General features: G+C 38.8%; 1 protein-coding gene across 3 annotated transcripts in view; it reads right to left on the bottom strand.

The window, feature by feature from the left end:
- Positions 1–16,415, bottom strand: part of Mroh9 (maestro heat like repeat family member 9) — a 59,464-nt gene that overhangs the window by 27,174 nt on the left and 15,875 nt on the right. For all 3 annotated transcript variants that reach the window (XM_059281229.1, XM_059281230.1, XM_059281231.1), the window contains exons 8-9: positions 7,913–8,048; positions 2,779–2,903 (exon numbers count right to left, since the gene is read on the bottom strand). In XM_059281229.1, coding sequence (XP_059137212.1) covers positions 2,779–2,903; positions 7,913–8,048 — 261 coding nt within the window. The remainder of the gene's footprint in view (positions 1–2,778; positions 2,904–7,912; positions 8,049–16,415) is intronic.

The raw sequence follows: 16,415 nt of genomic DNA, 5'->3' as shown, positions 1-16,415 counted from the left end.
CCTGATTTGATGGCTGCAAAATACACTATAAATTATTTCATAATTTGCCATGCATTTCTTATTGTTACACATGCTAATTAAAAAAATCTCTGCATGTCTATCCATCATGATCTCGACGTCCCCTTCCTGCAGAATCCCTCCTCTCTCCATGGGCAGGCTTTTGGGAGCCTAGTACCTGTTGTGTGACACCTTATGCAGCCTTGGTGCAGTGGGGAGGGGCTTGGACCTGCCTAGGCTCAGTGTGCCAAACTCTGCTGACTTCCCATGGGAAACCTTGATTTGGGGGATGGGGGATGTGGCTTGGGAGGGAGGGTGGGAGGGTGGGAGGAGGCAGGAGGGGGGATCTGTGGGTGGTATGTCGAGTGAGTAGTAAATTTCGTAATAAAGTAAAATGAAAAGAAAAAAAAATCTCTGCAAAATCCCACCATGGAGTTAGGGTGGTCAACAGGAAGTCCCACCCCTAGCTGAGGCACTATTGACATTTGATAGCTGCTAGGAAAGTAAGGGTCACTTTTCATTAAGAATGTGGCCTCTGGTTGGCCAACCACACTCCAGGGCAGGCCTAACACCCAAGAGTAATTTGCATAGAACTTGATTGCACTTGATGTTTTTAATTTATTTTTCAAATAAAAACCAAACAGGATACAAGGTTGGATGGGTAGGGAGGTGATGGTGGATCTGGAAAGAGTTGGGAGAGGAGGAATGAATGTGATCACAATACACTGTATGGAATTTTCCAAGAATAAAACTATTTAAAAATATGTCTGTGGAGAACCTCATGTCACAAACAGATGAATTATTCTGAGATTATTAGTTTGTGTTGTATGAGCTTGTTTTAGTGACTGATATGTTCCTCATCCTCTGTGAATTATTTGTGCAGTCTTGTCCTCACAAACTGTTCCTATAGAAAAGAGGAGTGACCTGACTTACAAACTATCTTCATGTTACATACAGTCTTCATACTTTCGTGCTGTTTTGCAGCCAGAAGTTTTCAGCTACACTGTCTTGTACTCAGCTCCCCTAGTGAACAACCTTACTGCTTGCATCCCTGTTTGCATCCTTTGAACTTGGCTGTGGTCTCTTGAGTGCCTTAGTACAGCTTTGGATTCTTCCCACCCACAGGTTGGTATTCTTATTGGAACCTTGGATTCTCTCAACCCTGTTTGATCTCCTCTGGAGGTCTACATCTCTGTTGTCTAGTCATTGTCCTTCCATGCCCTGTTAACTCTGAACTTTCTGTGGTTTAACAAGAAACTGAATAACAGAATCAAACACTTGGGTCTAGGGCACTCCAGTCCAAGGAGCTCTCTAAACACTGAACTCAGATGAGAGAGGATCAAACCCAGAGAGATATGTTGATAGTAAGTCTCAAGAGCCACTGCGGAAAGGTTACAAGAAGGCTGCTAGTCCCAGATTCAGTAGCTCAATCATGGTGCTCAGAGATCTATGCCCTAGTATTGGACTGGACAGGAGAGTGTGTGGATGAAGAAGGGTTTGCTTGCAAGCTTACAGAGATTCCCAGTTTCCTTATGGAAATGGACATATTTATATTCAACCAGCCTTGCGAGTTTTGAGGTTATGAGTGTAAAAAAAAACAAAAACAAACAAACAAACAAAAAACCCTTGTCTTTGTAAAGAGGCACCATCAGGTATATATGTATTGCAAATATCCATATGGTATCCTTTGATCACAGTAATCATTTAGGTACATTGCTTTGGCATGTCCTTAGCCTTCCACAATTTTAACCATATCAGCCATTGGAAGAGAATCACTGCTCTATATTTCAAGTCTAGAAGAAAGAACACCCTAGAGCTTCTTATCCTAAGAGGTAGGCTAACCTGAAGATCCTTCCCAGAACTTGTGCTGAGCTGTTGGATCAGTATATATGTCTGAAAGTTAATCCACTTGACAGCCCAATTTGGGCCCAGTGCTGGGGAGACTTACAAGGCTCTAGGTAAAAAGTATGAACCGTGAAGAATGAAACAATAATATAGAGTTATAAATCTTAATGGTTTCTCTAGGATTAGGATAGGGTAAAAATTATTTGCTTCATACTAAGACTTATCAGCGCATCATGTAAATAGCTTTTCCCCCCTTAAGATGGTATCTCTATACATATCAGGCTGGCCTTGAATTTGCCACTCCAATGTTTCCACTTCCTGAGTGCTAGAATTATAGGCACATATAACTATGCCCAGCCCTTTTTGTAAAACTTCATAGAATTTTTAAAAAATAAAATCAAAGTTAAATGTCATTCTGATATTTGTTGGGGGAAATTAATCACATTTTAGAAAAGACTTAATTGTTGACTCCATTAATTTTGTCAAAAAATTTGGAAGTTGTCCGGGTGGCAGTGGTGCACACCTTTAATCCGAGCATTCAGGAGGCAGAGCCAGGCAGATCTCTGTGAGTTCAAGGCCAGCCTGGTCTACAAAGTGAAATCCAGGACAGGCACCAAAACTACATGAAGAAACCCTGTCTCAAACAACAACAACAACAAAAATTTTGGAAGTTACTCACATATTATTATCACTAAGAAGCATCTATATAATTTACATTTTATAACAAGCAGTATATTTTAATTGCTATAGTTGAAGATAGTAGACATATTCCTAAGTGGCATGAAACTTAGGAAACCATATGCTCTCTGAATCATTTAGTCATTTGTCTTTCTGAATAAAGAAAAGGAAAATTGAGTTATTCAAAACACCAACTTTGAGGAGATAAATTACCACTAAGGGTAATGATGCATTTAAAACAAACTGCATAGAGTATACCTGGGCAATTTTGCTTCTGTCTCCTTGCATGGTCTTGGATAGTAATTCAAAGTCAGAAGTTATCTCCTTGGGGTTATTGGTCTCTCTGTCACTTGCCACGCTAGACTTGCGTTTTACAAGGTTAGCTGTGTTAAGGAAAAGTATATAAGGTTTTCGCTTGATTACTATTTTAACGTAAGACCTTGTTATTTCCAGTTTCCTACTCAATCCTGGGATGCCTACAATATTCTGGTTACTTAACACTCTGCTCATGGCCTATTCTCATAAAAGGTTAATGTGGCATGGGTCCAAAATGTATAAAGTACTTAAATGAAGCCATGTTTAACTCTGGCAATTTGAGTTATCTATCTTCTCGTCCCCTTGATCATCCCAAACAGTCTGTCATTCCTCCTTCCTTGCTTTTGTCCTGTTTCCTGGTGCCCTTATTTCCTTTTTTATCTCTGTTGATTCCCCCTTCCTGCTTGCGTTAGCTTTATTTGTTCTTTCTCTAGTTGTGTGAGATGAAGGCTGCTCAGGATTGAGACCTTTTCTCCATTCTAAAACAGGTAAGTCAACCTATGAATTTTCCCTCTTAGTACTCCTTTATCTGCACATTAGATTTTTCACTTTCATTCGGTTCAAAATATATTTCCTGTATCTTTTTTATTTGATCGACAGGCTATTTGGGAGCATGTTATTTTGCTTCCAAATGCTTTGAGGTTTCCAGATATTTATTATTTTGATTTGTAATTTAGCACCATTTTGTCAGAAAATTATTTATTTTTTTTAGCTTAAAGTATCTATTTCATGGCTCATTTTTCTGTTGCTGGTGCAGGATTCTGTAAATGATGGTTAGTTCATGCTGGTTAAAGTCTAGATCTTTAATGATTTTCTGTGTGATTACACACTGCTGACAGAAGACTTTTGAATTCTTTGACTAATTGTGGATCTTTCTCTTTGTTCTTACACTTATTTTTGGTAAGTTTATTTCTAATTTTTATGATGATACTTTTTTTTAGACACCAGAGTGTTGGGGATTATTATGTCTGTTAGCTGTTCTACCACTTCATCATTACAAAATAGCCCTTTCCCCTCAGAAACATTTTCTTGCTCTGAAATTCAACTTTTTATATTAATATAGCCCATAATCTATTTTCTTTTGATTACTGTTAGTGTTTTTTTATTCGCTAACTATTATTTGTGTCTTCCTAGTTAAACAGGTTTCTTATAGGCAGTATATAGTTGGATCTTGCATTTTGTATGATCCAACAACCTCTGCCTTTAATTTTGGGGTATTTTGAACATTTTTATTTATTATATTGGAGTTAATTGGAGTTTTCTGTCTTTCTCACCTGGTTTCTTTTTATTCTTCATCTTATGGACTTCATTTGGATTAAAGATATCTTATGAGTTGACTTTATCTCCATTCTAGTTAGTTATATGTAACTCTACATTATCATAATTGCTGTGTTAAGTTTTATATGATACATTTGATCATAATACAGTTTACTTTCATAGGATTTTTCCATGATTTTGTGCACAGTAGAAAAATCTTTAAAAAGTATTGGTATGTTTCTTCCCTTCAAATTTTAATTTATTTATTCTTATTCACTTTGCTTTTATATTACTTTCATCCTTGTCTTAAATAATTATCATTCAAAGAAATTTAAATAAGAGAAAAATATGTGTTATGTTAAATATTTATTTACATGGTTTCAATTTCTAGTAGTTTATTCCTTCATTTAGGGGAAAAATTGAAAATTTCACATTATTTGCCTGTGTTTTCTTGATGGGTTTCCTACAACATTTCTTAAAATGTAGATCTGTTGGGAAAGAATGTTTGTGTATCTGAAAAATATCTTCAATGAATTTTTTTTGAAAGGTGTTTTTGGTGGTAAGAGAACAATAAGATGATAATTTTTCTTTCTCTGTTTAATTGCCTCAGACTTCCATTGTTTCTGATGAGAAATCTATTATACATAAATAAATCTTTCCTCTGGTTTCAAATTTAACATTTTCTCTTTATCTCTGGTGATAAATAATTTAATTTAAATGTGTCTTTATTGTGCTTCCTTTATATTTTTTGTACTTTACTCAACTTTTTAGGTCTATAAATTGTAACTTTTATGAAATTTATATCATTTAGTCATTATTCATTGTTCAGTCTTTCTTATTTCTGTCTAACCATTGATAATTACTACTGCTGTAGTCTCACAGACCATTTATTCTTCAGTGTTTAATTGCTGTTAATTCCTGCCCAAGTGTTTTTCATTTCACATAGTCTATTGTCCTCTACAAATTCAGTATAAGTTCATGAATTTCTCTCTCCTCTCTTCCTCTCTTTTTCCTACCTACCCTCCCTTCCTCTTTCTCTCTTTCTTTTCTTCCCACTTGGATTGTGCAACCCAATGTGACATCAAACTCATGATCCTCCTGCCTCAATCTCCTGAGTAGTGGGACGTTATGGGTCTTTTCAAAATTTCTGTATCTTTACTTACCATGTTGACATTTTTTAAAAGTTTTTAAATAAGTAAAATATAGTTGTGATAATTGTTTTTAATGACCCTCTCTACTAGTTATATTATCCATTGCACTTTTTGATAAGTTTTGGCTGATTTTTATCCTCATAGTGGGTTGTATTTTACTTTCTTATTTATTTATTTGTTTATTTATTTATTTATTTGGTCATTCGCCTCAGCAGAATGCCAAATGCCATTTATTGAAGGAGGGAGGAGGCCTTAAATACAGGCTTACAGCACAATGGGAGAACCCCGGAGGGCAGAAGTTTGCTACCAATGTTTTACAATCTTGCATCTAAGCTGTTAACATCCAATATGCAGGATACACAAATAAGGAACTTCTCTTAAGCATTCAGGAGGGTGGAAAACGGCAGGGAATTAGTATAGGGAGGACATCAAGGTCAAGGCCAGCAAGCAAGGTAAGAGCTACCCAAAACGGGAGCCAGGGCCCTACAGGTCCCCCCTTTTACTAAAAAAATGAGCTTCTGACTTAGGTTTTGTGGGATGTCAGCAGGTCACTTTACCCGTCATGGAGACACCTGCCCAGGCCTCACAGGCACTCTGTCTTAGGTTGGTGAGTGCCCCCCAGGAATTACCCATCTCTGAATACTCATTATCATACAGGCTCAATCGTGTGTGAGCTGCAGAGTTAACTGCTGCCAAAGATCTCAAAGTGGTGCTGGGCTTGCAATCGGTGTGTTTGACACAGAAAAGACCAACAGAAGTCCTAACCCACCCATAGCCAGTAGGCTAAAGGCAACTGAGCCATTCCCTTCCTTAATGAGCCTTACTGCAAATTGGAGTCCTTGTAAGATGGTATCCCAAAAGCAAATGGAACTTGAGTTTTTAAATTTATAACTTTCAAAGCCAATCAAAATGTATATAATTATTGAATTAAATTTATCACGCCCAATAGAATGAAAGATAAACTAACTGTGGTAGCTACTTTTGCTGCCAGGGTCTCCACTATGCTAGCTGTAGTAAGCAATTATGAAATGGTAATCCCGGAAACAGTAGCAGCAGTGGCCGCCACTGCTATAACAGCAACAATGGCAGCAGTGATGTCAAATTCTCTTCTGGAGCATGTGAGCACCCACTAGCATGGACACAACTCCAGGAACACTAACCACCAAGGCCCATTTTTCTTGATCCCAGCACAACTTAAGCTGGCAGCTCTTCTGGAGAACCCAACTGCATGGTTACAGGTCCTAGGCTTACATTAATGCTTGCCAAAGCTGGCCATATTGTGCTCTCAATCTGCATTGGCATCAGAAGGGGAGAGCTTTTCATGAAGGCCCAATAGGTCTCTGCCATGTTGGGATTCAGCAGCAGCCACAGGGCACACACAGTGCTCAGGAACCCAAAGAGGAACCTCATTGTCCTGAAAAAAGACACAAACAGAACCCTGGTCCCACGACAACACCAGATCAGGTCCCCTCCAAGTGCCAGTAGAAAGATCCTTCCATCGCACCAGAGGGTGATTTGCAACAGGAGCCCTCAGTGCTTATCTGCAGCGGCTAATCCATCAGAATCCACTGATAAAAATTTTAAAATATATAAAACAAGGGAAAGAATAGAATGTGGAGAGGAATGATGAGCCCCTAGTTCCCCCTTTTTACTTTAGCAAAATATGTTTTTTTTAAATAGTTCAAATTTTGTTTTCTTTTTATTTATTTATTTTTATCTTTTTAAATTATTTATTTATGTTTCTATTATCAGCTTGATACAGTATAAATTCTTATCTTAATAGTGAAATGTTTCATTGAGGCTTGCTTAGTAATTGAGTAAAACCAAAATTTATTATAAGCCACAGTCATCTAGGGCCTCCCTTACTTTCTTTTTATGACTGATTTTTTTTCTTGTTTGTTTCTCCTTTGGGACAGAATCTGACTGTACAGGCCAGTCTGGTTTTGACCTCAAAGTCCTCTTCCATAAACTTCCTAAAGGATGAGATGACAGATGGACACTGCTGTACCTGGCTGCATTGTAAGTTTTACTGGGTGCTGGACATTCTTAAATTTACCTTGTTGAATACTGGAATGCTTTTATTCTTAGAAGTAGGCTTCAGGTTTGTTCTGGTGAACAGCTAAAGTATTTGGAACTCATTCTCCTTATTAGCTTGTATTTTAAAATCTAAAATGGCAAATAATGTAATTAAGGATAGTTTTCTTCCTAATAAGACAAAAATCATTCTGCATGACTTGTGAGTTATGAGGTTCTAAATTCTGGCTTTTAGGTGTTTGGGCACTCAGTCTATCTTTTGCTAGCTCCTTGAATATTTCTCTGTAACAACCATTGGGGGGAACATGCCTCCTCTAAATGCTTCACTTCTATAATTTATCCTTCCTCTTTCTTCTTGACATTATCTGCCATCCTTGTCCCCTCCATCAATGTTCAACACTACTCCAAGAAACATAAATAGATCTAGAAGCTGCAAAGATCTTAAAGTACCAGCTTTTACTAATTAGAAAACTTCCTCAACAATGCTTAAATAAGGTTTAAAGTCATATTTTAGAAAGTAAGGCCACATATCTTGGGGTAGGGTTTACAAATAAATTGTAGACATAGAAGCTTCTTCAAAAGTCAAATAATTAGAACAACTTTTTTAGTAACAGAAGATCATGAGCTGTACTTACACTTCTGATACATTGCAATTTTGAGGACGTAATTCATCCCTGTGATTGCTTGTTGTGTGATTAAGGGATCTTCATGGGCACACAAGAGTGAGAGTTCTGCTGCCAGGAGACCTAAACACGGAGCATCGATACTTGGCTAAATGGAAAACAAGGGAGAAAGTGCATTAGCTTTGTACAGTCAACATTAAGTTTGCATTGGATCTTCTTAAGTAGGAAGGTACCACTTAGTGATTTTCAACCTATGTGTCGTGATCTCTTTGGGGATGAGTGACCCTTTCACAGGAGTTGTCTAAGACCGTCAGAAAACACAGATACTTACAATTCATAACAGCAGCAAAATTACAGTTATGGAGTAGCAATGAAAATAATTTTATTGTTGGGGTCATCACAACATGAGAAACTGTATTAAAGGGTCACAATATTAGGAAGGTTGAGAACCACTGACCCAGAGTCTTAAAACTCTGTACACAGATCCTGGGCTCTGCTTGGAGGTTCAGTTTCCTTGTGAAATGAAAGTAAACAACCACTGTCTTTGTCACAGGTGCTGGGGGACTTCCTAGGGGACTGCTTGAGATAATAGTAATTCAACTTTAGTTTGTATTTCCTAATCCAGGTAGGAATTGGTAGGTAGCAAATGCCTCTATGGAGGAGTGGGACAGTGATGGGCAGAGGCCTGTAGGCATCTCCTATTAGTGTTCAGCTCAGGTCTGAAGTTTTGAAGAATTTCAAACTATTGGAAAGCTCCAATTTTCCTATGTTAAATGCTTTAAATGACTATATGAGTGAAATGTGAAGTTTTCTTTTGTGCTTCCCATTTCCAAGATATTGTTACAGTTTATACATCTCCCCCTACACCTTCTTTGACACATCAGCTAGTTGAGTATTTCAATTTTTATCTTGAGTAATTTTTCTGGCTGAGTTAAGTGCAATTACAGGGACATAAATGGAGATGAGATGGATGGTGTGTGTTTGTATGAAGATAGGAACTATTAATCAGTGTGTGGGATATAGTTGTGTTTTTTTTAAAGATAAACTGCTTTATCAGTCTATAGCCTTGTGCACTAGTGGCTTGGTCGTAAGGTATTTCTTGTTACCAAGATGAGGGATTATTATCCTAGACAGATGATTTTGGTATTTGCTGTGGCAGGTGTTGGTGGTAGAGGTTAGACTCCAAATGCACCCTCTAGAAAGATCCCAAGGCCTGCTCTCTTTCTTTCTACCCTTTCTGTGCCATTTCTCTGTCTCTGTCCTCCCCGAGTCTCTGTGAAGTTACCCAAGGCCATAGTCGAATTGGGGTGCTAGGAGGAATGGCCTCAGTGGGAGAAGGGGAGACAAAATAAATCTGTTTCTTCTTTGGGTGTCCTTGAACTGTTTTCACCCACACTTCTGTGTGACACTATCCTGGAACATTCCATTTTAGGAGTCCTACAGCCCAGAATCTAGAAGCAGGTAACAGAACCCACCTAGTTCTAGGGAGATGTGCTCTTATCCCTTGGGTGTTCTGCTCCTTGATTCAGCCTATCAAGGTTCTTGGTTCTGTTGACTGTCAAGATCTTAAGGAACACTCCTGCGTTATGATCCAAAGGATTGGCGATGGTGGAAATTTCTATGTTGGATCTGACAAAGAATACTTCCTAGCTTAGATCATTGAAGCTGGGGACCAGTTCTTTACAAGGAAGGCCATAAGGGTATATGCATTACAGTTCTTACCGTTCATGCTCTTTGATTATTCTTTCTCATGAACATGTGGATGTAACTTATATAACTCTGAGTGCTTATGCCTGCAATGAAAGCTGATGGTAATTTCTCTCTATTTGCTGTACAGAATCTAGCATAGTAGGTGTGACTGTCTAGATTGTTAGCAGGGCATTAGTTAGGACTGGCCAAGAGAAAAAGAAGGCAGGTTGTTAAACTGCACACAGTCCTTTCAGATGGGTGTCAATCACAGTTTTGCCTTTTTGACCATCAGGCTTTTTGAGAACTTTGACAGGATATGTTCCACTCTTGTGGAAAATCTATCCAAGGAAGAAAAGGCCCAGAGAAAAGTAGCTTTGCTACTGAAGTTAGGGAATCCTGATTGAATTTCTACCTTCTCCCTTTTTATTGCAGACATTTACAGATCCTATCTTTCTTCAGTTCCTTGTCTTAGAAACAATTATGGATCTAGGAGCTAGATGCCAAAGGCAACCACTTCTAAGCATTTTAGCTGCCTCATCTGGAAGCCACACCTGTATCTAACAATCAGCTTCCACTTATATTTCCAAAACCAGGTGGATAGGTCTTATCTATTTATTCTTGATACAATAAATCCCAATTTAACTAAAATACAATTTTCTGTGCTACAACAACTCTCTTGGTAGGGCCATTCCTTTCTTTCTTTTCTTTCTTTTCTTTCTTTTTTTTTTTTTTTTTTTGGTTTTTCGAGACAGGGTTCCTCTGTGTAGCTTTGCGCCTTTTCTGGGACTCACTTGGTAGCCCAGGCTGGCCTCGAACTCACAGAGATCCGCCTGGCTCTGCCTCCCGAGTGCTGGGATTAAAGGCGTGCGCCACCACCGCCCGGCTCCTTTCTTTCTTTTTAATAAATTTTACATTGTGTGTGTGTGTATGTTTGTGTGTGTGTGTGTGTGTGTGTGTGTGTGTGTGTGTGTGAGAGAGAGAGAGAGAGAGAGAGAGAGAGAGAGAGAGAGAGAGAGAGAGAGAGAGCGAGCATGTGTGGGGGGCAGAAAGTAAATTGTAGAAGTTGGTTCACTCTTTCTAACCATATGGGCCCTTGCAATAGAACTCAGGTCATTAGGCTTGAAGGCAAGGGTGTTTCACCCACTGAGCCATCTCTAATGATCGTGCTTTTATTTCCTGCTGCATGTGACAGAGATATTGTGCCGATCACTTATTTTATGACCAACAGTTTGGAGGGCTGTTATTTCTCCTCAATTTCCCTCTGCTACTTCTAATATCCTCCTTCTATTAACTACACTTTTCCAATCTTTTATCATGGCCAAATGTATATGTAATATTTGCCATTTTAACCATTGCCAAGTATATAATTTAGTGGCATGAAATTCACTAACAATGCTATGCAACCATCATCGATGTGTAGTTCCACAGTGTTTTCAAGTAGATAGTCATCCTTTGCCCACAAAGCAGCTACTCATGCCCCTTCCTTATGGACTCTGGTACCCACACATCAGCTTTCTGTATACGGATTTCCCCATTGTGCCATTTACATAAAGGAGATCATACAACATATGACATTGTTTCCGGCTGGTATGATGCTTTGGCTGAGTGATATACCACTGTATGACTATGTCACATCTTGTTTGTTCATTCATTAATTGGTACCTTTTGGGTTGCTTCTACTTAGCTATTTTTGAATTTTCCTGCAATGAACTCTTGCAGGCCAGTTTTTATGTGAACACTGCATCTCTGTTTTTCTTTGTTGAGTTTATAGCATTTATATCATGTGCAGCAACCCGTTTAAGGGTTTTAGTGTTTGGTATTAAAGTTTAAAATTAAAATATGGTCTGTGACTTAGTAAAATAGTTGACTGCAGAGCCATGCTTATTTTACTTATGCTTCCTTTTGTAATCCCTCTCCTCACCACCTTTGTGGGGAATAAATCCTCATCTGGACTTTGAATGACATTTTGATAGAAAATTGTTTTCTTGATTTACTTTAAATTGCCTCTTTAAGTTACTGAGTTTTCTCAAACATCAGGTAACTTTTGATTATCTACTCATATATAAAAATGTAATAGTAACTGGGATGTAAGACTCTTGCTGATCATACCACATGCTTTGGTTGCAGGATACAGACAAATCAAGTTAGGACCGAATTGGAATCTTCCTTCCTGCTGGCTAGCATTCATAATGCCTGAAGGCATTATGCAAGATGCTGGAGGAGAAAAATTATCAATATTTTACCTAGCTGTGGACTATGCATACTATAAAACTGATCTATCAGGCAAGATATGCCCATGGGTGAAATAATGGCATGACTGGTGCAGGGTGTAACCAACCACTTGTATTGCATTTGAAGCTCCATCCAAAAGAGGAAATACATGACTAGTACTATAGACCTTTCAAATGCCTGTGATGAAGGAGGTCACAGACCCTAAGGGGAATCTTCAGCACTGATGTGTTGCTAAGAAAACATGTAGTCAAACTGTCTTCTAAATATTTTTGTTATGCCTACATAGTGGCTCTTCTCTCAGTCTTGCTCAGAGAAGTTTCTTTTTGCAGCAGGCAACAGTCAACGTGAAGACCTTCAACTGGTCAGAGTGCTAAGAATAGTGACCATTGAGAACCCAGCTCTAAATGGCGCATCTCTATCCACTCCCTGCCCTGTTCAAAGCCCCAAGAATTCTTGGAAAATAAAGAGAAGCAATAACAAGACCCAGAGGACAGGGAGGAGTGCTTTGAAATACTATTTTCTTAATATGCCATAGCCATTGCAATCATGAAAGCAGCAGCTTTGGCTTCCTGCACAGGACATGAACTAAATAATAAGGCATCAAAGTGTGAGGGAGACCACTATGTAAGGAGGTCAGCAAGAGGGGAGGACGGTAAGAGAGTCATAGGGGCATATACATATATAAAACATATGTATACCTATATATGTATACATATATATAGGTATATAAATATAATACATTGTATATGTGTGTGAAATTGTCAAAAAATTCTAAAATTGAAAAAAATGATTGTAATAATGCTTCATGATGGGGGTTTTAATTGGAAGCAAGGCTCATCACCTAGGTACTTTGCTTTGGAATAGTTAAGGCTTCCCTCCCCCCTCAGAATGCTTAGCAAAGGTTTTCAGGGAAAAGGAAGTCCTCACATGTGCCCACCAATGAGTTTTATTTATATTAAGGAAGGGCCTGCCTAGTCTTTAGCATAAGTTTTCACTTAATCCATTCAATTAGCACATACAAATCATTGTCTTTCTGTTTCTTGGTTCTAGACTCCTCTGGTCCCTTTTACAACTGTGCCATCCCAGGCTCATGGATGCTACCCCATGGGCTCCTCTGTTAGGTGTACTGGTTATCGTTTTTTGTTTAATCTGCCTTCTGGGAGTTGACCAGTCAAAGCCCTCCGCTGATCCCTTTCATTGCTGCGTATACACACATTAAGGAATCAGAGCACTGTCATTTTGTGAGGACACTGGAAAGGAAGGAGGTAAATGTGGACACTGGGCCAGCTGTAGCTCAAAGTTCTGAACCCACTTTTTAAAGGAAGTTTATTTCGGCTTATGGCTGCAGATGGATAAGAGTCCATGATGGCAGTGCTATAGAGAAGCCTGTATCAGGAGGGACGAAGACCAGCAGAGGACCAGTTCAGTGAGCTGGATATTAGATTCTCCTTAACTTCAGTCAGCCTTTAGGCTGTGAGAGCTGCACTACAACCCTGTGAGAGACTCACCAGCCAGAGGCATCTAGTTATTATACCTAGACCCTGAACCACAGAAACTGTTGGATAAATAGGTTTGTGGTCTAAAGCTACTAATAGTAAATTTATTATGTAGTTTACAGACATCACCCCAAATAGTGTAATGTGTTACACAGTAATAAATAACGAAAACACAAGACTTGGCCTACATTCTTCCTTTGACTTTTCCCTGGCTTATCCTCGCCAAGAGCAAACTTTGCTTCACTTGAACTTGATGAGACCTGTTCTTCTCCTTGGTCATTTTGTACACACTGGTGTCTTATCCTCTCTTGTTTTTGTCCTTGTAGGAGGGCAGCAGCAGTGCATTCATCTTTAAAGGTACCAAAGGAACAAAGATGGAAACACTCTTTCTATTGGTAGCCCTATGTAACATTGCTAGCTTACATGCCTCCACCTATAAGAAGCTGCCTTCTTTAACGGGATGAACAGGTGTTCATGGATTGCAGGGGCGCTTCTCTACCCTGACGGCTACATCATCATGTGAGGGGAATCATCATTTTTAAAGGTATTTTTTAATAAGACACAAGTGGCTGTCAGGATTCTTCAACAGTCTGCCTAGGCAAGGGTGGTTTATAAAGAAAAAAAAATCTCCATCTAGTATCTGGACAATACCGTAGCACAGAGTGTGTAGTCACGTGTAATCAAAGAACAGACAAATATTCTTTGTGCCAGATACTGAGAGAGACATACTAGGCCTGTGGGAAGCCCAGCTTTTAATTTATTAGCAGTAGTTTGGATTATGTTGTTATATGTATGTAACTATATATATATGCATACTTATAAATATATAATTGTTTTGTATATATAATATATATGTTTTATATATAAATTTCATTGACCTAACTATTTTTCTAAGACATTATTTTTAAAAGAAAGCTGACTTAATGAAGTTTATGTTCTCAAGACCAAAACAAGCAGCTGGGTAGCTAGCAATGCTCTGAAAAATGCTGATGTGTTGCCATCTGGTGGCCTTAAGTGACCACTGCAGTACTAGGTTATCCTATTTGGACTTGCCCAATCTGTTGTAACTAACCATGTGTGGCTTTGGAGTCACACTTGAATGTGTGTGATTACATTTTTCACACCTGAAGTGTCCTGTGAGAAAAGGAGCATGTCCTATGCTACAGTAAGGGGAAAAGAGAAGGGAATGGTCACATAAGACAACTTCCAAATGTCTGACCTACTCCCTGGGAGTGGCTTCTTGGAGTATATCAAAGTTCAGAGAGAAGTGTATGGACAGATAGCAGATAAACAGTTGGCATCAAATAACTGCTGACTGGATAACATGTGTTAGGAGCTCAGAAAACATATGAGGGATGAACTATTCTTAAACCTAAGAACTTAATCAATCATTAAATGAACATTAGTAGAGTATATATAAATGTTTTATACATAAAAATCAACAAAGAACCAATTCAGTGAGGTTGACATTAGATTCCATTTAACTTCAGTCAGCCTTTAGATTGAGAGCTGAACTGCAACCCCGCGAGAGACTCACCAGCCAGAGGCATCTAGTTATTGTATCTAGACCCCTGAGCATTTGAAAATTACTTAAGAGGATAAATTAGAAAAGGAAATATTGACATAAGCATCCACAAGAGGGAAATGTTCACAGTGTGAGGTTTCTGAGAAAGTGGCAATGATGTATTCAAAGCTGAAAGCTTCAGAAAAGCTTGACAATGAGAACATCTCTTCAATTTTCATATGAAATTCAGCAATCAAGTCTAATTATATCCCAGTATTTGTGAAGCTGTGAGAAATGGACTCTCTAAGAATACAAACCATGTTTTAATGACCCTTACCCACTCATGCCTGTCTCCTAATATTACTCCACTAAGCATGTCCGGATAGACCTGCACACAGTGCTTTGCATTATGTAAGGTAGAAACATTCAAACGCACCTTGATAATCATCAACTGGAAAGTAAGATACATCCATCACAATGTACCCAAACCATGACACACACAGCGCATTTAGAAGTGTGAAATAAAGCTACATGTATTGAGATATCAATGGGACATGTTTACAAGCCCAATGAAGAACCATAGGTAAGCACAGTGCAACTGTAGTTAAAAAAAAAACACAGTAATGAACACATCTTGACAGGACACATGGAGTCAGAGTTCTCTCCAGTCCCGCCTGGTCCTGAGGTCCCACTCAGCCCTGTGGTCCCTCAGCTGCTTATAAAATAATCATTCAGAGGTTTATATCATTTACAAGCTGTATGGCCTATGACAGGCCTCTTTCTAGCTAGCTCTTATATCTTAAATTAACCCATTTCTATTAATCTATGTTTTGCCACATGTTCTATGGCTATACTGGTCTGCTGGCATGTTGCTCCTTAGGCGGCAGGCTGACGTCTCTCTGTACTCGGCCTTTCTCTTTCCTGTCTTTGTCCTTGGATTTCCCAACTGCTTCTAAGCTGCCTTGCCATAGGTCAAAGCAGCTTATTTATTAACCAACAGGACAACATATATTCACAGCATATAGAAAAACATCCCCCAGCAGACACATATGACACTGACAGGGATAGAGTGCAGTAAGTGGGGGGGGGGGGAGTAAGGGAAGGTGTAGACTTTAGTGTGGTGAACAGTACAGAACTCAAGGATTAGTTGTTGGGGACACAAAAGTCATTACACTCACAGATAGCACTACAAGAACCAGGAATGTTAAACACCCAGGATTGTCTTTTCAAGAAAAATATGTATAACCTGTTTTTCTATCCAGAAGGCTGGAAAGGGAGGTGGGTAATAGCCTGGCAATCTGCACTATCTGTACAGGCAGATTATTCCAAGCTCCCATGAGCAGGATTGGAGGTGGCTAATAGTCTAGGTGACCTTTGCATTATCTGTATAACCAGGGGCTCCCTTTAGCTCTTATAACGAGTACTAGAGGTGGTTAATAGCCTAAATGATATCTATACTATCTGCATGATCAAGACCACACCAGATCCTTCCCAAGGTCCTTAAGATAATATAGGTAGCTTTAGTCTACAACCCATCTTCTTGGAAGAAAGGACATGTAGTTTGAGAAGAATTTTGATATAATTATGCCTTCTT

Source organism: Peromyscus eremicus, chromosome 15 (assembly GCF_949786415.1).
Source record: "Peromyscus eremicus chromosome 15, PerEre_H2_v1, whole genome shotgun sequence".
NCBI lineage: Eukaryota > Metazoa > Chordata > Mammalia > Rodentia > Cricetidae > Peromyscus > Peromyscus eremicus.
Note: the sequence above shows the minus strand (reverse complement) of the source record. Positions and strands in the feature narration are given on the sequence as shown.